Genomic DNA, 25460 nt, shown 5'->3' on the forward strand with positions numbered 1-25460 from the left:
TGCCGGTTTGAGCCCCGACCAGTGGGCCGCGGTTGAAGTGCCCTTGAGCAAGGCACCTAACCCCTCACTGCTCCTCGGCGCCCGCCCGTTAAACAGGCAGCTCACTCTTGCCGGGATTAGTGTGTGCTTCACCTCGCTGTGTGTTCACCGTAAGAACGATATTAACATTTTTAAACAATAATGGGGTGTTTTCAGATTATTTAGTTTGTGGTAGAATTGTTGTATAAAAGCAATATAGCACTCGTGATCGTGTGTTCACTGTGTGCTGTTTGTGTTTCACTAATTCACCAGTTGGGTTAAATGCAGAGACCAAATTTCCCTCACGGGATCAAAAAAGTATATATACTATACTATACTATATATATATATATATGATCTGTTTGAGCCATTTCAGTCTGGATTTCGACCAAAGCACAGCACAGAGACTGCCTTGGTGAAGGTAACAAATGACCTCCTCTGCACAGCTGATGCTGGACTCATTTCCATCCTAATCCTCCTTGACCTGAGTGCAGCTTTTGACACCATATCCCATCAGCTGCTTCTGGAGCGTCTTACCAGCATTGGAGTGCAGGGCAGTGTTCATCAATGGTTCACCTCCTATCTCTCTGGCAGGACACAGCTTGTCCAGATTTTGGACCACAAGTCGGAGAGTGCTGCTGTCACAAAGGGAGTGCCACAGGGGTCTGTTCTGGGGCCCCTGCTCTTCATCATTTACCTCCTCCCACTGGGAAATATCCTGAGGCAACATGGTGTTCAGTTTCACTGCTATGCTGATGACACCCAGCTTTATATGTCCACCAAACCGACTGCCTCCCTTCCTCCTGCTGCGATGACTGCCTGTCTGCATGATATAAATCTGTGGATGACTAACAACTACCTGAAACTGAACAGTAACAAGACTGAATTACTTGTTGTTGCCTCAAAAACAACGCTGGCAAAGATGGAAAACAGACTCTCCCTATCTATAGATGGCTCCAACATTGCCTGCTACACCAAGGTGAAGAGTCTTGGTGTTATACTAGACAGCACACTTTCATTCACTGCCCATATTAACAGTGTGTCTCGCAGCGCCTTTTTCCATCTGCGCAACATCGCAAGACTGCGCCCCTCCCTCAGTCAGCAGAGTGCAGAAGTACTTGTAAACGCCTATGTTACATCCCGCATTGATTACTGCAATTCCATCTTCTCTGGCATTCCACAGAAATCACTCCACCACCTACAAATAATCCAGAACTCTGCAGCCAGGATAGTAACAGGCACAAAGTCCACAGGCCACATAACACCTGTACTGTTGCAGCTACACTGGTTACCAGTTACCCAGAGAGTCCAGTTTAAGATCTTACTGTTGACATATAAGGCCCTACATAACCTTGCTCCCAATTATATAACCGACCTCTTAGAGAGCTACACCCCTTCCCGCTCACTGCGATCCTCATCAGCTGGTCTGCTCAAGGTGCCCAAGATGAACCTCAGCACCATGGGAGAGAGAGCGTTCTCCCACACAGCCCCAAAGCTATGGAACTCACTTCCAAACAACATCAGGCAGTGTGAATCCACTGCCCAGTTTAAAAAGGAACTGAAAACGTATCTCTTCAGACTAGCCTATGGACTGTGATATGGCTAAATAGACTATATATATTTTTCTCCTTTTTTGATATATATATATATATATATATATATTTTTTTTTTTCCCTTCTATTTGTTTTATCTGTAAAGCGACCTTGGGTGTCCTGAAAGGCGTTCTTTAAATAAAATGTATTATTATTATACTTATCAGTCATTTATCTACAATTATACAACAATTGGGTGGAACTATTTATTTGTTTCTGATTGGCCGAGAGACGTTCCAGGAGTTGGAATATCCCTGGACATTTCAACTCAGACTCAGCACAGCTAATAATAAATCACTCCGCGATACAATGCGAAGATTTGACACCCAGCTCTCCACTATTTCAAGCAATGGGTTACTCCTTAGCAAACCATAACGAAACAGTGCTTCACCACATCTGTGGATTAAGCCACACAGTCAACTCAATGTAAGTAAGATAAACGAGGATGCTAATTGTTCTCAGCATTGCCAGCATTGTGTATAATATGATTGTCACTTGGAGGAGACTTGTAGATAACTAACGTTAGCATAATTAGCTAACCGCTGCTAACGTGCTAGCATCGTCACGTCAGGCTGTGCACAGTAGTGTAACATTTATTCACTATACATTAATAAAGTTGAGTGGTTCTGCAATGTAGACTATGTTTCCGTTTTTTTGCAGTATCATGTCCATTACATGACATGGCCCAGTGTCCTTGTAACATGCATGCAGCAAACCTAGATATGAATGTGATTTCAACATTTCTTTCAAGAAGACATGTAAACCACAAAGACTCGTAACGAGGGGTCTGGAATGTTGGTTACCTAGCAACCAAGACGCTGTCTATTGAAAAGGGAACTATTTTTTTGATGCGTAAGAACGATGTCGAAATTAACATTTTTAAACAATAATGGGGTGTTTTCAGATTATTTAGTTTGTGGTAGAATTGTTGTATAAAAGCAATATAGCACCCGTGATCGTGGGATTGGTCATGGATATTCCCAAGGCTGTTGTTGCCTGCGCCACCGGCCTCGTGGCTACGGCCGAACAACACCCGTGGGAATATCCATGACCAACCCCACTCTCACTCGTGCTATATTGCTTAATTCAACACAACTTATATTTTGCATAGGCTGAACTACCCTGTAACATCATAACTCCATCCAAGCGAGCTAATGTCACGAAGCATTGACTACTATGTCCACACTGAATCCGTTAAATATGCCCTTCTGTATGTCTCATTCAAAACAGCAGAGGAAGACAGGCAACAGAAAGAAAATAGAGATGGTCTGACAAAAAATCTGCTCAAAACTGCAGACACTGCTTCGTGTTGCATACTGCTAGGACATTCCAATTGAAAACAATGTAATACAACTGATTTTGCCGCTAATGCTCCCTCGTATCACATGTAATTAGGATTTGGTGTAATATAAATAAATAAACAGCTACAACCAAAGGCCTGACTGGAGTCACAGGATAACATCCACTCACCCAGATGAGCCACCCGAGCCAGTCGAGGGTCGAAACCCACTTGCTGGACCTTGTCTGTACGTGCCAGGAAGAAGTTGACCACCCCCTCTGCCACCACACAGTTGGGGTAGCCCTTGATGGGGTGGTGGAAGCCCCTGCGTATGTGCAGGCAGTCCCCCTCCTCCCCACCCTGATCCAGAGAGAAGGTCTGTCGGTAAGAGGCCTTGTAGCCCGTCACTTCTCTCACTGCTCCCCCGACCTAAGGAAGGATGAGGAGAGAGAAACAGAGAGAGAGACAGAGAGAGATAGAGATAGAGAGAAAGAACAAAAGAGAGAGAGAGACAGAGAGGGAGAAAGAGAGAGAGGTTGTGTAATGAGGAAGTAAAAGACTTGGGATATCAGTAGTGTGATGAAGGCCATAAACATCTGTGCTCCAGCAGAGCTTGTGGGTTTATGGGGAACTCCCAACAGAGGCCAATGCTGCAGAGAAACGGTCACTGTAATTAAACACAATAAGACATTCATAAACATACTCCCACAGGCCAGCAGTGTGGAATGTGCTTTGTTTAGTCTGAAGCGAGCACTGGTTTCCTGTCAAATGAAGGACTGGAAACATGTCAGGAAGGAATTTAAAGGACATCACTGAGCCATTCAACACAAATACAATACACACGACTAGTTGACCTCAAGAAGTTTACTCCACAATTACAAAACTGGCTGAGAAAGCCTGTTAATTCACAGGCAATGCATTTGATTTTGATCCCATTAAAAGTCATCTGTTATACATAATATTAACACTACAAATTTCAGATAAAAGCAACTGAGCATATATTTTTCATTGTCCATTATAAAATTCAACTGATGAGTGTCACCCACAATCATATTTGACAGAATCCTTAGAAGGCGGATGGAATGCTGAAGTGCCCTTGAGCAAGGCACCTAACCCCTCACTGCTCCCCGAGCGCCGCTGTTGTTGCAGGCAGCTCACTGCGCCGGGATTAGTGTGTGCTTCACCTCACTGTGTGTTCACTGTGTGCAGTGTGTTTCACTAATTCACGGATTGGGTTAAATGCAGAGACCAAATTTCCCTCACGGGATCAAAAGAGTATATATACTTATGGACCCTTTCAAGAGAGTTCCATTATCAGCATCATAGTTGGCCCCACAAGACTTCCTTTTCAACATTCCATATGTTATCTTAATGCAGAGGAAGTAGATTGGGGCCCAAATAGAACGTTCAAGCATTGTTTTTGTTTTTATTGTTGAAAGGGTCTATACCAAAGATTCTAGAACAGAGCTCTGTTCTAGAATCTTTGGTCTATACTATACTTACTGCTTTTGGTGCATTCTAGGGGCCCACGTGAGGCACACAGACAAGACAGTTGGGAGTAGTTGGGGCCAGTCAGGCAGAAAGCCTGGCGGCAGAACCTTCAGGCAGCTGTGTAGCAGCTGGGGATAGTGATCAAGAGGTCAGGCAGCCATGGCTTCAGCCAGCACTGACAGCCTTAGTGAGAGCAGGACAGCTGCTAGGTCTGACAAGGAGAGAGCAGAGACTGCAGGGTTGGGACTGGGCACTAAAATGGACTCCGGATGTTGTGTGTTCATTTCTCAGTTTCCACCGATGTGCCCTTGAGCAAGGCACTTAACCCCAAGTTGCTCCGGGGACAATGTAATCCCTTGTAATATAGTTGATATATGTAAGTCATTTTGGACAACAGTATCTGCTAAATTAATAAATGTGAATATTGCTGAGCAGTGTCTTTTCCTGTCCTGGACATGAATAACTCATTTGCTATGATTTGTTTTTTCAGTTTTATATAAGAGGACGCATGCTATTTTGCCATGTCCACAGCCAGCACTATGCATTAAAGTTCAAAATAAATAAAGCAAAGTAAAATCCGAAAAAGTTATATTTTTGCTTTTAAATATTTTTTTTAGCAAAACAAGATAAAAGTTCAATCTTAGTGTCATCTGACCATGAAACCTTTTTCCACATGGTAGCAGAATATTCCAGATGTGTTTTTGCATAGTGCAGACGAGACTAAAATTGAACTTTTTGGACTGAAACCCAAGGGCTCTGGGCTCAACCGTCGTCCTACTATAGTTGTTATAGTTACCATTCATAAGCATTGATATGGAACGGTAAGCAAAGGTATGGAACTTTTTTTAACTGAAGGTCCCGTTATTCAGATTTAATAGCCACCCCACCAGCCAATCAGAAAAGAGTATTTCTTCTCTCCGGGTGATAAGTTATGCTAATGGTGGGTGCTTCAGACTGAGTTACTGCACACACAGAGACGAGAAGGATGTGTATCATCTTATCTAAGATATTATAAGGTCTTCCCTGAAAATTGTCTGGATGGCAGTATATGTTGCTCAAAATCTGTGCACATCATTCAGAATTGATTGTGCCCTGCCAGATGTTGCACCTCCACTGTCATAGATGCTGGGTTTACACTAGCATTTGTGAATGGAGCATTAAACTGTGTTCATAGACAATGGCTATCAGAAGTTTTCCTGAGCTCATACAATGATTTTTTTTAGGAAAAAGGTCTGGTTTTAATCCAGTGCCATCTGAGGCCCAAAGGACCATGGCTCTCCAATATTTTCTTTTCAGCCCTGTCCCTTGTTTTAAAGATTTTTCTAGATTCTTTGACCCCAATCATTCACTACATGTTGTGAGAGAGAGTGCATCTCATCTAATTTGAATGACAGCTAGCTAAACCAATAAGACAACATAATTACCTTTAGAATTAATTTAGCTTGGCTGTTAGCCTGGTCGGGGCTAGTCTAGGTGCAGAGAATAAATCCCCATGGTAACTTATGTGCCATCTTTTTTGTGAAACCGAGTCAAGGCTAAATCCATCCAGGATAACCAAAAAATCCCAGCTTAATCCCTTATCTAGGTTCTGTGAAATACCCCTCTGGTTGTTTTGCTACTTTGTTTGGAACGTTGATCAAGCATACCCATGATGATCGCATGCGGGCTGTCTAAGTTTATCTTTACATAGCTAGATTGTAATGATGATCCGATTATTTACTTAACTTGAATATCATAGGGGGTTTCATATTTTATGTAATGTACTGGTCAATTCTAAGATAAGCTACCCAATATCTCAGCTGACCCCACTTGAATTTCAGGCCCACATGGGGTCCCGACCCCAACGTTGGGAAACTATGCTGTAGATAAAATCCCCAAATCCTTTGCAACTTCATGTCAACAACATTATTCTTATATTGTTTTATGATTTGCCCACACAGGTTTACACAGAGTGATGAATACCTTCACATCTTTACTTTTGAGAGACTCTGCCTCTGTGGGATGCTCTTTTCATACCCAATCATTTGTTCACAAGTTCACTTAATCAGTTGTATCTTTATGTAATCTTTTGTTGTTGTTTACCATTCATCATTATTTTCCAGCCTTTTGTTGCCCCCGTCCCAACTTTTTTGAGATGTGTGTTGCTGGCATCAAATTCAAAATGTGCTTATGTTTTACATGAAATAGTCAAATTTGTAATTTTCTACATTTGATATCTTGTCTATGTCCTTTTTTAAATATGGATTTATGAGATTTGCTGATGATCAAATTCTGTTTTTATGTACATTTAACACAACTTTTTTGGAATTGGGGTTGTACCTCACCTGTTATTTAAGGGCACTATCCAACACCTGTACCTATACACATACACCAATTAAAATTGATGTCAAAAGATTCAGAATAGCAAAGAATGTAGAAAGTTAAGACACCCATACCAGGTCCAGGGTGGTGCTCTCCAGAATGTCCACCAGCTTCTCCAGTTTGGTGTTGGCAGTGAAGATGAAGTCATCGTCCACCCACAGCACATACTTGGTGGTGACCTGAGACACCGCCAGGTTACGCCCAGCAAACCATCCCTGCAAATGAACATTAGTCAATGAACAACAGCGCAGGAAGACTACATGTTTATACAGAAAAATAGACTGCTGAATATGAATATATATATTTTTTAAGTAAATCCTTTGAAGACATAACTAAGACTAATTCGGCAAACTGAACAGAAGATAACAGAAGACGTGTAAAGTATTATAACAAAATATGACCACATATGATATCATACAATATACTGAGTAAAAATGTGCTCTGAAAACATGTATAACTGTTCAATTTGCCGTACTTCAGCATGACTCTCCAATACACTTCCTGTCTACAATATGCCTCGCATAATTTGAGTGAACAAAAGATTTTTTGTCAGTTTCAGTTCATACTGACTAAGCCTACTTCCCCTTCACAGTTAATGTTTCTCTTTGAAAAGGAAGAATGGGTTATACTAGAAACATTGTAATGAGGAGACACGGTATTCAAAGAGTCCCCTATTGAAATGTATGGAGTTAGTTGTAACTCCAGTATGGCATTTGTTTGCACATATTCCGCCCCTTCATTGGGCATACATTGGGCATAATCTTCATGTTCTAAATTACTTAAATAAATGAACATTTCTGACCTTTCCAAATGGCATTATGTAATGCTCAATGTAGGGACCAGTCACTGGCTTGGGATGCTCATTGTCATCAGCAATCACAATGGTGATAGTCGGGTAGAACTGCCGTATGCTGTCAATCAAATCCTGAAGTTTGTCATAACGCAAAAATGTCTTTGTCGCTATGGTGACAAGGGCACTCATGTTGTATTCTGAAAAATTGAGAGATTAAATGGATTGAATTCATGTGAGGAAGTGCTTGCCATGGGAACACATTTAGAATGAGTGTCTGCTATAACAGGACTCCAAGACTTGTTCTCTTACCTCCTTTAGGGCCTGGGTTATAGAGCTTAGGGGTGACACCATGACGGACCTTAATAGTGAAGACAGACTGGTGTCCATCAGTCGCAAACTGCACTGGAATACAAAAAAGAAAAATAAACAGTGTAAGAATTGCGTTTCCATTGTTTGAGGTGTGTGTTTCAGCGATTCACACAAAGAATGAATGTATTCCAGGCTAATTTTACAGAAACAGGATGCAGAATGATGTCAGAAGATGTCTGCTCCTTTAACTGACCACTCAGGGATTTTTCCCCCTTTAGTTTGTTAATTGTTTTTTCAGGTACAAATACAAACACACATAATGCTGATATGCGGTATATGTTTAGGGCACAACACAGAAAAAAAAAATTATTCAAGAGATTGAATTAAGAAATGATACCACACATTGTTATATGAAAACAACGACACACAAAACCCCCCACCCACCCACCCATACATATAGTGTGCATGACATATGCTGTCTGGAGATATCTACCATATAAAAGAAAACACAATTACTGAATACACAATTAAAGTAAGAACAATAATAAAAAAACAAGGAAAGAAAATAAAAAAACAAAGAAACAAAAAACATACAAATACCTGCATTCTACAGAGAAATGTGACTACAGTGGTTTGTCTGTTGTCTATTTGAGTAAACAGTGTACCCAGCTCTAGTCTGTCACAGAAGGAAGGCTCAAATTGTCTATGTAATTAGAAAGACAACCCCATGTTTTATAGAACCTGCGGGTAGAGCCCTTGATGGTATGTACTATTTTTTCTAACTTCATAAAAGAAAGGATATCTTTAATCAAGGAACTGAATGAGGGGGCATTTGAGGACTTCCACCTCAGCAAGATTAAATGTCTTGCTACAAGTGTGATGATTGCTACAAAGTCAGTCTTGTATGAAAAGAGGGATACTGTAGGGGGAAGAACACCAAGCAAAGCAGTAAGAAGAGGGAGAAATTGTCACTTCCAAGGCATCAGATAGGATTTCAAAGACCTTGGACCAGTATTCATATAGATTTGGACAAAACCAGTATTCGTGTCTGTAACTGTGTTTAGTTTACAGTATCTCCTCTTTTCATGTGTCTGTTGTTATGGTGTTATGATTGTGTAGTGGGTTCCATCCCGGGCAAAGTCGGTCTATCCTGATTGCACTACCTGCTAATTGATGATGTCTAGAAGCCATGGCTGCTTCCCTCAATGTGGCATACGTGTTAGTGTGCTTTGAATGTATTTATTTGTACCATATCTGTTTGTACACCTGAATGACTTAATTTACTTATTTTTCAATGCTTCACTTTTTATCTTACTCAACAATGACAAGGTGTGTGACAATTGCTGTTTTATTTTTGTAGGTGCCATCCAACAGTCTCAGTGTGGAGCCAAAGGCTGCTGTTGCAGGTGAGATGGGGGATGATCTATGTTAGACATCAGAAAGGTGGTGTACACACGAAGGCTGGAACTGCTGCATACGGTGTTGTGATTTGGTATGACATCACGCAGATATACTACTGATCAGAAGTGTAGGGTCACTATGAAATGTCTTTTCTATCAAAAGAAAAGCACCGGACATTTCTAAGTGAGCCCAAACTTTAGAAATCTTCATTACTTCTAACTATTGCATCTGACTAGGCTGCTATTGTGGGTTTGCTTTTATTTGTCACACAAGATAAGTAGTTTGTATTAATTATATTCATGGACAGGGCCAATTGTATATGCTTTCTTTCTCTTTTACAGACACTTGACTTTTACCGCCGAAGGTACGATCAGACCACCTCACCCTTCCCTGCAGGACATCAATACCAGAGGAGAACGGACAGAGGCCCAACATTTTTTTAAAGGACATTTCACACCCTGATCATGGACTGTTTAAACTGAGGTAAAGCAGACTTCTATTCCTACATTGCTAAAATGGAAAGACTGAGGAGGAGTTTCTTTCCTCAAGCCATCCTGAGCACACATAACTCTTTCAATTACATTACATGGACTTGCCATACTGCACTTGCACACTGCACTTTTTACCCCCTGGGTCATTCTGTGTCAAATCAGACAAGGTTGTTGTTGCACTGTCTCAGGCCTGTAAATTTTTTTTTGTTCAAATCTATGCCGACCATGCTCCGTCGATAAGGGAGGGTGGAAAAACAGGGTTTGTAGTAATGGTGTCACGATTTCGATTTTATATAGAAATCGATCGAAATTACATCTCAATCTCGAACTTAAAAGTAGAAACGACGATGCAGCCACACCCCCAATAGTACAGCGGTTAAGCCTTCAAATCAAAGGGAATTGTGCACTTTTTGAAAGAAACATGAAACTTCTACCATAGTTAGGTTATACCATGAGGTTTATTTTCAGATTTGGAGGGAAGTCAAATTTGACCTCTGAGGCCCGGGAGAGGTCAAATCCAAGATGTCCGCCAATAATATTCAAAAGTGTCTTACGTTGGAACCAAACACAGTAGAAAAACACTTAAGGTGTCATTTCTCACTAACTTTTGGGTGCCCATTCTGTATCTGATACCTTTGAAACCACCAGAATTCAAGAAAATGCATTTATGTAAAGGTCAAGGTAAAAAAAAACATCAAAATATTCATTTTTTATGTACCAATTAATTTCTTTGTTGTCTCTGTATTATTCAGTTATTAGCTGTTATTCAATGAGATGTGTGGCTAATTTCATTCCTTCACAGCACAGAATTATCCACAGGTGACCCCCCTAGACCATTTTCACAGACCACCTGCAATACCACCGCTGACCCCTGCTTTAGAGAGTTGTTGCTAGGCAACATGAAAGGCCACAGTACGCACAATGTAGAGAGCACTTCAAGATTGACAGATTACAGATTGACTATGAACAAACAATATTATTACATAATTACATAATATTATTCATATTGCAAATTAATTTAACCATAGCCAGGAAGGAGTTTTCCTTGGTAGTTAGGTAGCTAGCTAGCTAGCTAGCTTTTGAGGTAAAAATCATGGACATTGATCAAAATAATTATCCTAGCAAAACTAGAAGACAGTCTGGAACATTTATGTGAGCTGAAGCTAGTTTAATGATTGAACAGAGTATATTGTAGATTTGTCAGCTTGGTAATGTGAAATTTGTTATGGCTGAAATAGGTAATGTTTATAACAGAGTAGCCTAGTAAAATAGCCGGTCAACCGGGCTTGAACACATTTGTAGCTATCATGTTAATATAAGGCTGTGTCTTTAATTACTACTTAATTATCATGTTAAATAAAGTTTCATTGTAATAATCATAGTACTGAAAGAGAATTACTGTGACTGACGGTTTTGATAGATAATGCTGTTATGATTTATCCCAGTTTACAAGCATAATTCATGGGTTTTAATGTGGTACTATTAATTCATAGTTGTATTAGGTCATTAATGTTAATAAATGCCAATAATCCATTCAGGTATAGGACAAGGCACATTTGTACTATTATAAATACTTGAGCAATGTTTAATCCAATGTTAAATTGTTATCCTTTCAGATTCCCATGTTTTGCTGGTGATTTTGATCACAACCATGTCAAAGCGTCACAGCTTGATGGACCCTACCCAGCCCTCTTCATCCAAGCAATCCAAGCCACCCCCTAGCACTAACTGGGACATTTGTGTCCTCTGTCAAGTAGTCACAGATGAACCTTTACAGTGTCCATTTAGAAACAAAAGAAAACACTCTGTTGATAGTGGCTATGTATCCCTGGCAGAAGACCTTCTCCAGTTCCGTACCCTTCAGCACATGCCAATGGACCTCAACCTGGAGCAATTAGATGATGGAGATGGCATGGAATCCACTTTGAAAAGACACAAGGCTAAGTGGCACAAGAGATGTCGGCTAAAACTCAACAAAAAAGCATTTGATGAGCTAATTCAGGGGAAAGTAACTACAGCACAACAACAAAATACCTCGTCTGTACACACGCGATCTGCCCACAGCCATTCACCGTCCACAGAACCTACTTGCTTCTTTTGCAATGAGCCTGCTGCAGGTTCTTCAGGTTTCCATAATGCATCAACCTACAACATTGCCAGAAATGTGAGGAAGTGTGCCCTTGAGCTTGAGGACACTGCTCTGTTGGTCAAGCTTGCAGAGGGTGACATGATTTCCATTGAGGCCAAGTACCATCACCACTGTCTGTAGGCAGGCTGCATCTAAACGAAATGATGGAGATGATTCTTGTCTACATGGCATAGCCTTTGCACAGTTAGTGGCATATCTGGAAGACATGAACAGTGATGAGAACAGTGCCCCTGTCTTCAAATTGACACACATCGCTCAGTTGTACAAGACCAGGCTGGAACAACTTGGTCTTACTGTAGGTGAACGGATTCACACCACCAGACTGAAAGAACGACTGCTTTCTGAGCTTCCACATCTGAGGGCACATTCACGCGGAAGAGACACACTCCTGAGTATTGAGAAGGACATTGGACCAGCTCTCATGATAGCCTGTCAAACTGACAGTAATGCCATGCACTTAATGCGAGCAGCAAAAGTAGTGCGCAAAGAGATCCTTAATTCATCTTTCTCTTTTGACGGGTCATTCAAAGAAAACTGCCAGCAGAGGGCTGTGCCACCATCTCTCTTGGCCTTCATCAACATGGTACTTGATGGTACAAACATTGAGCATCAGTCCACCACAAAACCTGCCCTAACAATCTCCCAATTGATAGTCTTTAACAGTAAGAAGCAGGCACGGAATATGGATTCACCAAGCTCAGCACATACAAGGCACACCCGAGAAACTCCACTCCCTCTATATCTATATCCCTCAAGATCCATGCAGTTACACGAAGTAGGGGGCTAATTGACACACTGTTCAATCTGGGATTGTGTGTTTCCTATGACAGGCTGCTGCAAATCACATCAGACATTGCCAATGGTGTCTGCCAGCAATTTAGGATGGAGAATATTGCCCAACAAAGTTGCGCCATGGACTGTTTACAACAGGAGCTGTGGACAACATAGACCATAATCCAAGTTCTGCAACAGCCAAAGATTCCTTCCTCGGCACCGGCATCTCACTTATGCAGCATCCGTCACACACACAAAGCGGAACTGATCGCGGTGTGCTAGTGATTAGTCAAAATGGCTCTTCCACCAAGTCAGTGACACCTCTGCCAACAGCCTACACAGTCGTGCCACCAGCTACCCTCCGGACAAAGGAATTCAGTGTGCCACCTGTACAAGGTCCTGTGAGACCTTCCACCCTCCTGGTTTCTACAGCCGCCACAGAGGATGAGCATGCATGGCTCAGAAAAGTCAAGACAGCTGTTGAAACATCTACCATTGATGGCATGATATCATGGTCTGCCTACCACGCTGATGTTCACCAAGCTCTCATCCCTCCCGCAGCAATCAACGCATTATTGCCTCTCTTTCTTGACCATGCACATTCAGTAGCAATGATTCGGCACTCTATGGAAATCATCAAAAGAGCAGTTCAACATGTGAACCCTGGTCAGATTCCTGTCCTTGCTGCTGACCAACCACTGTATGCCACTGTATGCTCTCGCTAAACAAATACAGTGGGCCTGTCCAGACACTTATGGAGAAGATCACTTTGTGATCATGTTTGGTGGTCTACACATTGAAATGGCCATGTTGAAGTTGCTGGGAGACTGGCTAGAAGGCAGTGGCTGGACCAATGCCCTGGTCCAGGCTGACATTGCAAGTTCTGGAACAGCCAATTCCTTCATACATGCCAAACATGTCACCAAGACCCGCCATGCACACCAGGTCACGGCTGCAAGTCTCTATACACTCCTGCAACAAGCGTACAATGAAGAGTGCATATCTGATGATAAAGATGTCATGCCACCTATCAGTCTATCTTTTTGAGGAGTGGTGCATTCAGCAAGCAAAGGCCAGTGTTCAATTTGACTACTGGCATAAGACCCTGTCATTGCAGCTTCTCGTTCTGCGGTACATCAGGCCATTCGTGAAGGCAACTTCCAGCTGTACGTTGAATCCCTGACACAGATCATGCCCTGGATGTTCGCCCTGGATCACACACACTACAGCAGATGGCTTCCTGTACACATCCGTGATATGATGACTCTTGCGGACAGACACCCAGCAGTCCTAGCAGAATTCAGGTCCGTTTCGTGGTGCACAAAACCAGCAACCAGTTCTCTGCCATGGCACTTGACCAGTGCCATGAACAGAACAATGCCATGGTCAAAGGTTCTACAATGTCACGTCCAGCATGTATGCCAAGACGCACAAACACACACGCACGTGCTGAACTGTAGCGTCAACACTCCTCTAATTTTAGGCTGCAGCCAGTTAAAATATACACATCAACCTACCGAAATCAAAGCCCATCTTGCTACTTTGAAATCACCGGTGTGGAAGTTTTTATTCATTCACGTCAATTAAAACTAACTCAACCTACTCTACTCAACTTAGCAAGTGAAAAGGTGATCTAGTTACAGTCCAAAGTTATTTTAAGGCTTAAAATGCACATTGATAAGTACATATTCCATGAACACTAACCTTGGGTCTCTTCAGAGTGTGCTGAAACAATCAAATTATCATTCCTTGTTGTTTCATTTCACTATGTTCACGTCTCTGTTTTAGCCTAATGTTAGTTCTGTTTACAACCTTGCGGTTGGAACGGTTTCAAAATAAAAAGCGGTTTCAAAATAAAAAGCCCGAAACAGAAAAGGTTCAAAATAAAAAGCGGTTTCAAAATAAAAAGCGGTTTCAAAATAAAAAGCGGTTTCAAAATAAAAAGCGGTTTCAAAATAAAAAGCGGTTTCAAAATAAAAAGCGGTTTCAAAATAAAAAGCGGTTTCAAAATAAAAAGCGGTTTCAAAATAAAAAGCGGTTTCAAAATAAAAAGCGGTTTCAAAATAAAAAGCGGTTTCAAAATAAAAAGCGGTTTCAAAATAAAAAGCGGTTTCAAAATAAAAAGCGGTTTCAAAATAAAAAGCGGTTTCAAAATAAAAAGCGGTTTCAAAATAAAAAGCGGTTTCAAAATAAAAAGCGGTTTCAAAATAAAAAGCGGTTTCAAAATAAAAAGCGGTTTCAAAATAAAAAGCGGTTTCAAAATAAAAAGCGGTTTCAAAATAAAAAGCGGTTTCAAAATAAAAAGCGGTTTCAAAATAAAAAGCGGTTTCAAAATAAAAAGCGGTTTCAAAATAAAAAGCGGTTTCAAAATAAAAAGAAAAGGCCATAACATATAACATATAAGGAATGCATAAATAGTAATATTAAAAAAAAGATTGAAAATCAAATCCAATCGTGACTTAAAAGTAGTTTGTAGTAAGAGGAGAAAGGGTGGAAAGAGTTTTTAAGTTGAAATTTTCTAAATTGGTTCCATATTCTCAATGATGTTTTAACACATACATTTTTAGCATGGGGACAGAGAGAATCCAACGGGGGAGTACATTAAGGCCTTCAAAGTTATGGGTTTACAGGACAAGGCTTCCATCTGCAACCATGTAGGGGGTGGACTGAGTGTGTCTGAATGCAGCCAATAATGTAAGGCTCTAATATTGGCTGCCCAATAATAATATTGAAAATTTGGTAATGTCATTCCCCCAAGTTTGTTGGGCCTTTGGAGAAATGATTTGCGAATTCTAGGTGTCTTCCTATTCCAGATAAACTCTGTGACTAGACTCAGTCTTGTGGAAAAATGTTTGTGGAAGGAAAATGGGAATACTCTGAAAAAGGTAGTAGGAGAATTTAGGAAGGGTGTTCATTTTGACAGAATTGGGGCAGTAAAGACCACCGTTCAAAGTCTTTCTGTACGCGGGACAGCAGACTGGCAAAATTGAATTTGTATAAATCATGGAACTTGTCTGTGATCTGTACTCCTAGGTAGGTAAATCTGTGGTTTGCTATCTGTAATGGGAAAAAATGGGTAGGGTATGCTCTGGCTGCAGCATTTAACTCACTTTTGCTGAAGTTTAATTTGTAGCCTGATATAGAGCCAAATGTTGTAAGAGATTGAAGTTCTGCAGGTATAGATGTAGACAGGTTTGATACATAGAGCAAAAGATCGTCCGCATAAAGCGACACCTTGTGTTCTATACCTGATCTAAATACGCCTGAAATTCTCCGATTGGATCTAAGAAGAACAGCCAGTGGCTCAATTACTATAGCAAATAGAAGAGGGCTCAAATGGCATCCCTGTCGAGTGGAGCGGTGTAAGCAGAAATATTCAGAGAAGTTGTTATTAGTCCTGACTGAACCCTTAGGGGCAGAATATAATAGTTGGGCCCATGTGATAAATTTATGTCCAAGGCCAAATTGCTGCATTGTGTAAAAGAGGTATGCCCATTCCACCCGATCGAATGCTTTGTCCGCAAGGGAGATCAAGGCTTCAGGAGTACTAGATAAGGGTTGGTTATAGATTATATTATAAAGATGTCTTAGGCTGTAGAATGAATACCTATTTCTAATAAATATAGATATGATGGTCAGCAGTATTAGGGTCTAAGGGGAGTGCTAATAATTTAGAAAGTAACTTTAAATCCACATTCAATAAACTAATAGGGTGATAAGAAGTACAGTCCAAAGGGTCTTTGTTCTTCTTAAGAGTTGGTGGTTTGAGTGAGAGTTGATGGAAGGGTATGCTTTGTATATTATTCATTATACAGTACATATCGACCAGTAGGGGAGCCAATAGTGGAAAAAAAATCTGTAAAACTCTATGGGGTAGCCATCAGGTACTGGACACTTTCCACAGTGCATTGTGGCCATAGCAGTCCCAAGTTCTTCCACAGACAGTGGCTGATCCAATCTGCTAGCAGCCTCCTCATCCGCTATTGGGATGTCTATTGAATCAAAATCATTAAAAAGTGATCAAAAAAAGTGATCATTAATTTGTTTTGGATCTGTTGTTATGCCCACAGGGGTTCTACTTTGAAGGATCTGGTGAGATGAGGATTCCTGTTTGAGTTGGTGTGCAAGCAGACGGCCTGCCTTCTCCCTTCTGTTCATAATACTTGTATCTAGATCTAAACAGCAGTTCTTCCCTTTTCTGCATAGAACAAATATTAAAGTTTGCTTGAAGGACAAGGCGTTCTTAGATCTTCTTATAGATCAGGGAAGGGGTTGGTTGCATATTGTCAAGTTGACCAATTTTCTGCATCAGCCTAGACAATTCTGCCTCCCTTGTCTTCCTTTCAAACGCAGTGTATGAAATAATGCTTCCTCTGAGATGCACTTTCAATGCCTTCCATAGAGTTGATGCAGATATATCAGGAGTTTTATTAATCTCTATAAAGGTGTTGATCTGATTGGAGATGGATTGGACAAAGTCATCACTAGATAGCAGGCGAGTTTTGAAGCGCCAAGGTGGGCGTGTTGAATTAAGTCCGTCAAAACCTATTGTCAAGGAGATCGGCGCGTGGTCGGATATTACTATGGGATTATATGTTACAGACTCAACAGAACGTAATAAATTGTTATTTATTTAAAAATAATCAATACGTGTGAATGTTTGATGGACAAAAGAGTATTGTTTACTGTTCGGATATAGAAAACGGCAAGGATCAGATATGTTGAATTCCTCCATAAAAGATTGAATTGTTTTTGCAGATTGAATAGAATAAAATAGAAATGCTGCTGTCACAGGTACAAAAAAGGCAATATAGTTAGTAGCGTGTAAGTAGTTTCAAACTAGTTTGTAAAGTCCTGCTTACGAATGTCTTATGAACTTCAGACCTACATTGGCTTAAAGTCATAAATAGAAAAACATTTACATCTGCATATAACTGGATAAACCATCTCTTGGTATGCCTATGACACACACAGACATAAATAATGCTAAATGCATAAATAATTATTTTATTAGATTATTAAATTGTTACACCAATGTCATATTTTTTTGTTGCATGATGTGTGAACATATTAGGCTTAGCTACTCAATAAGTCTGACATTGTCTGCTCTTTGTGAGTGTCCCACTTGTGAGTGTCCCACAGTGTGTGGTATGCTGCCTGTGCAAGAGTGTTTTGGGGTGGCGTTGAAGAAGAAACGCATTCTACGCCCTCTTTGGCCCAAATGCAGCTGATATCATCCAGGAACATGACGTGTGTGTGCGAGAGTCCTGCCGCCAGAGCCCATGATGCTTTTGGGAAAAATGTAGTCTGGTCTTAGTCTACCTCAAATCTTAAGGAAAAGGATCACCATATTTTGGCCCTACTCAGGGTAGGAATTTCAGAGGAAATTCAGAGAAAATCAGAGGTTTACAGGCCACTGTGGCCTTGGTTCCCCCTTCTTTCAATATTCTGCTTTGTGTCCGACTAATAGCGATTTTTATTTAGCCTATGGCCTGTCAAAATAATCTTAGCATTCACAGCACAAATTAATTTAGTCTTTTACGCAGTGGAGAAAGTGACAGCGCACGGCAAGAAAGAAAGTGCGTCCAAATTCACCCATTCTTCTCAGTTAAACTACTCCTGAAGTAGCCTACTCATCACACAGACATCACAAGTAGCACATCACATGAAAGAGCTTTTTCTCAGCTTTTAAATGATGTTAGCCGCTAATTGCTGTGGTGAACGGTTCGCGAGAAAAGTAAATAATATGATTAAATTTAATCATAAATTCTACATAAGGTTCTACATAAGGTTCTGCGCCCATCTACCTACCCATTCATACGTCACCAACCCTTCGTTCAACACATGACAAACCATATATCAGAATAAACAGCAGACCTTCCAGAGTAATCCGGTTTCGAATTTGCAGCAAATTTCGACATGCATGTCTCCAAATTTGGGCTTTAAGTTTCACAATGTGTTTAAATTGTTCTACATGTTTTCATAACAGGCCAAATACAAAATAAATGTTACAAATATCGCCTAGATATTGGTAAATATTAAAATCATAGGATATACAGCTGACTAACAGTTTGTGAAAGTAGCCTTAATGATCACAAAATGCTAAGCATGCATCTAAGCTATTTGAGTTTCTTAAAGCTAAGCTGTGCTTAAATTGTTCAAAACATGATTTCATAACAGGCCAAATATAAAATAAATGTTAAATATAGCCTAGATATCTGTAAATATTAGATGATCAGATGATTTACAGTTCTATGTAATATGTCATGTTTTATGTTTTTGTAATGTTTCATACAATGATGCAGGTCTACTGCTGTAAATAGGCTAAATACAACTTTGATCATTTGTTTAGCCTACTAATGTATAATTAACTTTGGCCGTGGTCCCCTGACAAGTGGCCTTTGTGCTCCCCACCAGATATGCCCAACTGAAGGCCAAGTGGCCTTGCCCCTAAAATGGTGAAATTCCAAACCTGGTCCTACTACAGTGTTAGCCTTACCCAACCCAGAATGTAGATGCTGGAATTTTGCTTGTTTGGTTAATATTACATGGCCGAGGTTCAGCAGTTGCTTGACTGCTTTTTGTTTGTAATCTATGTAAGATAGATTTCTCTCTGCATTGTCTCCATTCTGAACAGGTAGACACTAATTACGTTCAGAATAGCAGCAGGTTTAAACACACCTGGCTCCACAGGAAACAAATGAGCTGACCGAGAGCCTTTCGTGCAACTAGTCCATTAGCTGAAGACACTAATGCATTTGTTAAAATGGAAAACTAATTGGAACAGCTTTAACACTCCAACACTGCCGTAACCAAACCAATAAAATGTCCAGGAGAGAGAGAGAGAGAGAGAGAGAGAGAGAGAGAGAGAGAGAGAGAGATAATAGAGCAAGGTGGTGTACGTCCACTGCCGAGTACTGTCTGTTCTAATAGAGCTATAGAGAGAGAGAGAGAGAGAGAGAGCGAGAGAGCGCGCACCTGCAATTGGTTCTGTGTGCGTGTGTGTGTCTCTGCATGGGGTTACGTTTGGTTCAACTCAGAAGTTGGTCCATCCGGTCCCGCAATCACGCTCCATTATTAGATTAACATTAATCAGACAGCGCTGTAAAATGTATGCAGGAATTTCTCACATTATGATGGCTAGAGTTGCGGGACTTGAATAAATCATGTGCTATACCCGCATTCCCGCGCTGAAATTTAGGCCCTGTAAAAACGTTGGTGAGCATGCTGGAATTTGGTGAATATGATTTTATTGTTATTCTCGGGATCTACTGGGAAAGACCTAACGATCAGTCAATGACGATCGACAGGTTCACAACCTCTGGACTAGACTTATCTTATCTGAGCAACCGCGTCATTGTTTTATAGTGGGTAAAGTCAGTGAGGTGAGGGTGAAATATTTACTCAACAAACAGTTTTTTCCAGTATGTCCACCAACCAGATGAACAGCAGAATCTGCCTCATCGTGATATTGTGTGTGAACCGGATAGGAGGTAAGAGGAAGCTTAGAAATAGGAGGAGGTTTACTGGCAAACTGCTTGTACTGGTAATTCCAGTGCCAGATATCCTCTGAATAGCTCTTGTGCAGTCTTGCTACGTTAAAAAGTGGCCAGCCATCATAATGGGCAAATATTAGATTCTGCTTTTTATGGCCAAAAAGTATTTGTTGTTTCTATAGTTATTTACACAAAAATGTAAATATTTTTTTTTTTTAAATTGCTTGAATCACAATGAAAATATGAATGTTGTTCAACTACCGGCAAATCACTGCAACATGTTGTTCAACTACTTGTTTTATTAGTCAGTCCCTCCAGGATTTCACAAGGATTTTTTGAGATTGTTGCTTGCAACCTAAAATGCCTGATTTCGCGACAACTTTTCTAAAAAATTGCGATGGAAGTTGTGGCGTTTTTAGCTGTTTGTTGCGAAAAAATTGCGGGAGGAAGTGAAAATTGCAAAAATAGTTGTGATTTTCTTTCTTTCTTTTTGCTAATTAAGGGCAATTATGTTGGTATGTATGGTAATGCACTCCACTGCCATGGCCTCTATGCACGCTCGTCCCGCATGACTCTATTGCTGAAGAAAAACATGTGAAAGCTCGTTGAAAAGGTTGCTACACAACATTTGGACAATCCTATGAAATACTGAGAGAATGTATTCTGGTCAGGCAAGAGCAAAATGTAACTTGGATGTCATACTACACAGCATATTTGGAGGAGAAATGGCACTGTGCATCACCCTAAAAATACCCTACCAACAGTGAGGTTTGGAGGTGGTGGCATCATGGTGTGGGCTGTTTTTCATCTCATGATACTAGCAGACTTCATACAGTTGAAGGAATGATGAGTGGAGTCATTTTGTTCCGGGAGAATCTTTACATCCACCAGGATGATGAGGATAAGACATGGCTAGACCTTCCAGCAGGACAATGATCCTAACCATTCAGCAAAGGAAGCTCTCAATTGGTTTCAGAGAAAGGAAATCAAGGCCCTGACTTCAATCCAATTGAACAGTTTTGGAAGTTAACTAAAGACCAGGATTCACAAGATGGACCCCTGGAATCTTCAATATTAAAGGACTATCTATTTAAAAGAATGGGCCAAACTCACACCAGAATACTGTGACTGATTAGTCTCGTCATACAGGAAATGCCTTGAAGCTGTCATTACAAATAAAGGCTTTTCCACAAAGTATTTTAAGAAATTTCAGCAGGTGTGTTCAATACTTTTTTTCTGTGTCATTCCATTTTATTACACATAACTCTACCTATGGACTTTAATGTTTGGATTTTTTTAATATGGGTGGATTATCTGAGTTAATACTAATGTCTGGTTAAAATTTCATGCAAATAGCCTCATTGGAAGTATACTTACTGAAAAAAATGTTGACGTGTTCAATACTTATTTTCCCCGCTGTATTTTTTTTAACATGTTAGGTCCATATGTGTTTGTGCTATGTCGTGAATGTGAAAATAAACAGCTACCTCCTCTGTCAGCTCTAGCCACTGAAAAGAAATAAGAGAAATTAGGCCAATTGCAAAAGCTCTTCAGATTGACGTGGAATTGATGAACTCATTACTATTCATGAGCTCGCCCAGTTGAGACCATGCCCACAAAATTCGTTTAGCTCTGTGACAGTTTTCGTAGGCCTATGCAAGGATGGCTGAATGTCAACGGACTTGTGCGCTATGCAGGAATAGAACTTCAACAATGCATTTTGCCCAATAACCCAGACTTGAGGATCAAATGGCTTCAGTTTTTTGGAACAATGCTACAGCTACACAATATGTGTCATTAATTGTGTTAAATATCTATGTTGGAAAAAATATATAGCTTGGACGAATGTCTGGGTATCGCATATGTTTTTAATTGTCTCGTGGCTTAACGGCAGCGCGTCAGTGCACTACGCGCTCGGCCAGAGTTCGCATCCTATCTCTTCTTTTCACCTCTGAGTAAGAGTAGGCCCACGAGACACAACAATAGGTTTTGACCATACATATTTATGTATATAGTTACTCTACATCGAGAGACCATAGGTACAAGACATCAGTCAAAAACAATTGAATCTACGTGTCACACTAGTTCACCTGCAGGTAGCGAGAAGCAAATCTCGCACCATAAGAAAATCTGTGCTGATTTTAAGAGTCTGTGAAGATTATAATACTAGCTTCACAAAAAGCAAGGCAATACTCAAATTAACATAAATAGCAAGAATGAGCCAAGTAGGGAAGTCAGTCTCTTAATCAAAATAAAGCTACAGGATAGATCAATCCACTTCGTAAATTAGGCGGTTGTGATTTTTGGTTAGGCGCTCCGGACACCAACAGGAACTACCAAAGAACGACACAAGTGCGACTGCCTAGGTGCAGTAGTTTAAACGACCAAACTTTGCGTCCTTGTTTGCGATTGAGAGTTCGAACTACCCTTTCTAGAAACACCAAATCCAAGAACGATGGAGCGAACTACCAAGGTTGCGACGCAAGTTAGCAAACAACGCTTTCTAGAAACGAGCCCCTGATTCGGAGGCATATCACATATGTAAAGATTATAAAATCGGATTATTTTTCGACACGTTTCTTCTTATTTTCGTCATGACACGTTTCTTCTTATTTTTTAATGCATTCTGCGGAGAAGGGAGATTGGCGTTGGTCACGGTTTGGAATGAAAGGGAGAAAACAGGACAAAGTAACGTTTTTTTTTTTTTTGACGACGTTAAGGCGGCAGGCTTGTTTTGCCAAGGCGGCCGCCTTGACTGCAAAGTGCTGCGGGAAACCCTGCTGTGTTATCCAGAGCATCATAACACACTGTATGACTGCATGGTATGCCAACAATTTTTTTTAGGATAAAATCATTGGACTACGTCAGCGCACTACGTCACCGCCCAATATTTTGCAAGATGAGACACACCCCTCAAACCGTCTCTTTTCCCTGCTTTCTGGCAGGGGTTATCGGGCCTTTAAAAGCTGCACCTCCAGACTGCAGAACAGTTTTATCCCCTGCCATCACCCCCACCACCATCCCCCAGCCAGCACAGCTACACAGCTAGAGACTCTATGCAATATGGGATGCCTTGATAATGTTTCTCTTAAATTAAGTTTATTTTATTCTATTTATTGTGTGTATGTGAATGTGAGTATTGTTTTAAAGGGCTGCACAAGCAAAGTTCGTTGTATAACTGCACAATGACAATTAATTTAGATCTAAATTTAAATCTATTTGAAGCTATTGTTATCAGACATGTTGTACTCCAAATATCATGAAAAGGACATCTAGATCATGGAATTCCATGTATATTTTGTATGTGTGGCGCCCAGTGTTTGAACTTTGGTATTTCTAAACACCTGCATGGCCATGATGACATGTTGATGGAGCACAGAACAGAAGTAGCATTGCTGCCTAAGAAATTGTAGGCCCAGGATCAAATGCTGAGGTTACATTACATTACATTTAGCAGACACTTCTTGACCAAAGTGACTTACATATGTCAGCTATATTACAAGGGATTGCATTGTCCCCGGAGCAACTTTGAGTTAAGTGCCTTCCTCAAGGGCACAACGGTGGAAGCCGGGAATTGAACCGACAGCTTTCAGGCTACTGCACGCTAGCCCAGCTCCTTAACCACTACACTACCACCGAGGTAGAGGTGTCTGCAAAATCCCATTCCTTTTACTTTGAACTGGAAAGCTTTTTTCTTTCAGAAAAGACAAAATGCAGAAACTGCCTGAACTGACTGACTGAAAATATAAAAATATAAAAAAATATAAAAATATCCCTGAGGTTCATGTCCTGTATTACAATCCGGTCCCAACCACATGGAAGAGGACCTTTTTGGTAAGCATTACAAAATACCGTAATTTCCCAACTATAAGCCGAGGTTTATACATTGATTTTGGAAAAAATCTTCAGCTATGAGGTTAAGGGCCTGTGTTAGGGTTGCCAACTTTCTGATATGAAAATAAGGAACTTGGGGGGGGGATCTCAGTCCCAGACACCTCAAGAGTGCAGCTGGCATGAAAGCTAGTAGCCTGAGCTTTTAGCTCGATTGTCAGTGCGCTCGAACTGTTTCGCAGGTTCGAGTCAGGGGGTGTGCAGGGCTGAACCGCGCAGATTCAACACAACGCAGAGCGTACAATATTTTGCAATATTTTGCAACGCATTGTAAATAAATAAATGTTCTTCCTTAAATGGCAGGAGCAATAAGTATTTCACCCCTATGTTAAATTTCCATAGAGGCAGGCAGATTTTTTATTTTTAAAGGCCACTTATTTCATGGACCCAGGATACTATGCATCCTGATAAAGTTCCCTTGGCCTTTGGAATTAAAATAGCCCCACATCATCACATACCCTTCACCATACCTAGAGATTGGCATGGTGTGTTTTTCAGTTAGCCTATTAGCTGGTTTGATTTGCATTGAACTCAATGAGCATCATGAGTATCCTGGATCCATGAAATAAGTGGCCTTTAAAAATAAACATTCAGCCTGCCTCTATAGGAATTTAACATAGGGTTCAAATACTTAATACTTATTAAGGAAGAACATTTATTTATTTACTAGTGTACTGTAGGTCCGGCCCATTCCTTGATTTCAATTGGCTAGCAAGAGAGAAGTGACATTGACGAGCCCAGCGCTGTTCTAAAAGTTGAACAGATTTCAACTTTCAGCACTCAGAGCGCCGCGGAAAAAAACGGTCAGCGCCAAGGGCTTTTTTCTGCCGAGTGCGCTGAGCGCTGTGAACGCTGAACTTCATAGGATTTGTATAAAAAATAGCTGCCATCGGCGCAAAAAAACTTTTTGGTGGACACAGGCCCTAATACACAGGGGCAGTTGATATGGTATTAATATGTTTTTTTTTTTGTTTTTTTTAACTTGCCTAAAACGCTGACCTGCAGTTTATAGAATGTGGCTAATACACAGGAAATGACTGTAGTGATTCAGCATTCAGGAAACAGATATAGTGGTTGGCTAAAATAGGCAACAGGAAATCACCCACGCTGATTCTCAACAACGGCATCCTACAAGGCCTCATTAACAACAACAATGAGGCCTCCTACAGAAAAAAAGTGAGAGACCTGACTGTATGGTGCCACAACAACAACCTCTCCCTGAACGTCAGCAAAACTAAGAAGATAGTCCTCGAGTTCAGGAAGAATGGTGGCAATCACGTCCCTCTCTGCCTCAATGATTCACCTGTGAAAATGGTCAGCAGTTTCTGGGCATACAGATCACCGACTCCCTCTCATGGTCCCTACACTCCACTTGTATCCTCAAGAAGGCACAGCAGAGACTGCTCTTTCTGAGG

At 40.7% G+C, this 25460-nt stretch overlaps 1 protein-coding gene across 1 annotated transcript in view; it reads right to left on the minus strand.

The window, feature by feature from the left end:
* Positions 1-25460, minus strand: part of b4galnt1a (beta-1,4-N-acetyl-galactosaminyl transferase 1a) — a 51320-nt gene that overhangs the window by 4336 nt on the left and 21524 nt on the right. Inside the window, exons 7-10 of the mRNA XM_048241398.1 lie at positions 7844-7936; positions 7544-7731; positions 6816-6956; positions 3081-3318 (exon numbers count right to left, since the gene is read on the minus strand). Coding sequence (XP_048097355.1) covers positions 3081-3318; positions 6816-6956; positions 7544-7731; positions 7844-7936 — 660 coding nt within the window. The remainder of the gene's footprint in view (positions 1-3080; positions 3319-6815; positions 6957-7543; positions 7732-7843; positions 7937-25460) is intronic.

Source organism: Alosa alosa, chromosome 4 (genome assembly GCF_017589495.1).
Source record: "Alosa alosa isolate M-15738 ecotype Scorff River chromosome 4, AALO_Geno_1.1, whole genome shotgun sequence".
Taxonomy (NCBI): Eukaryota; Metazoa; Chordata; class Actinopteri; order Clupeiformes; family Clupeidae; genus Alosa; species Alosa alosa.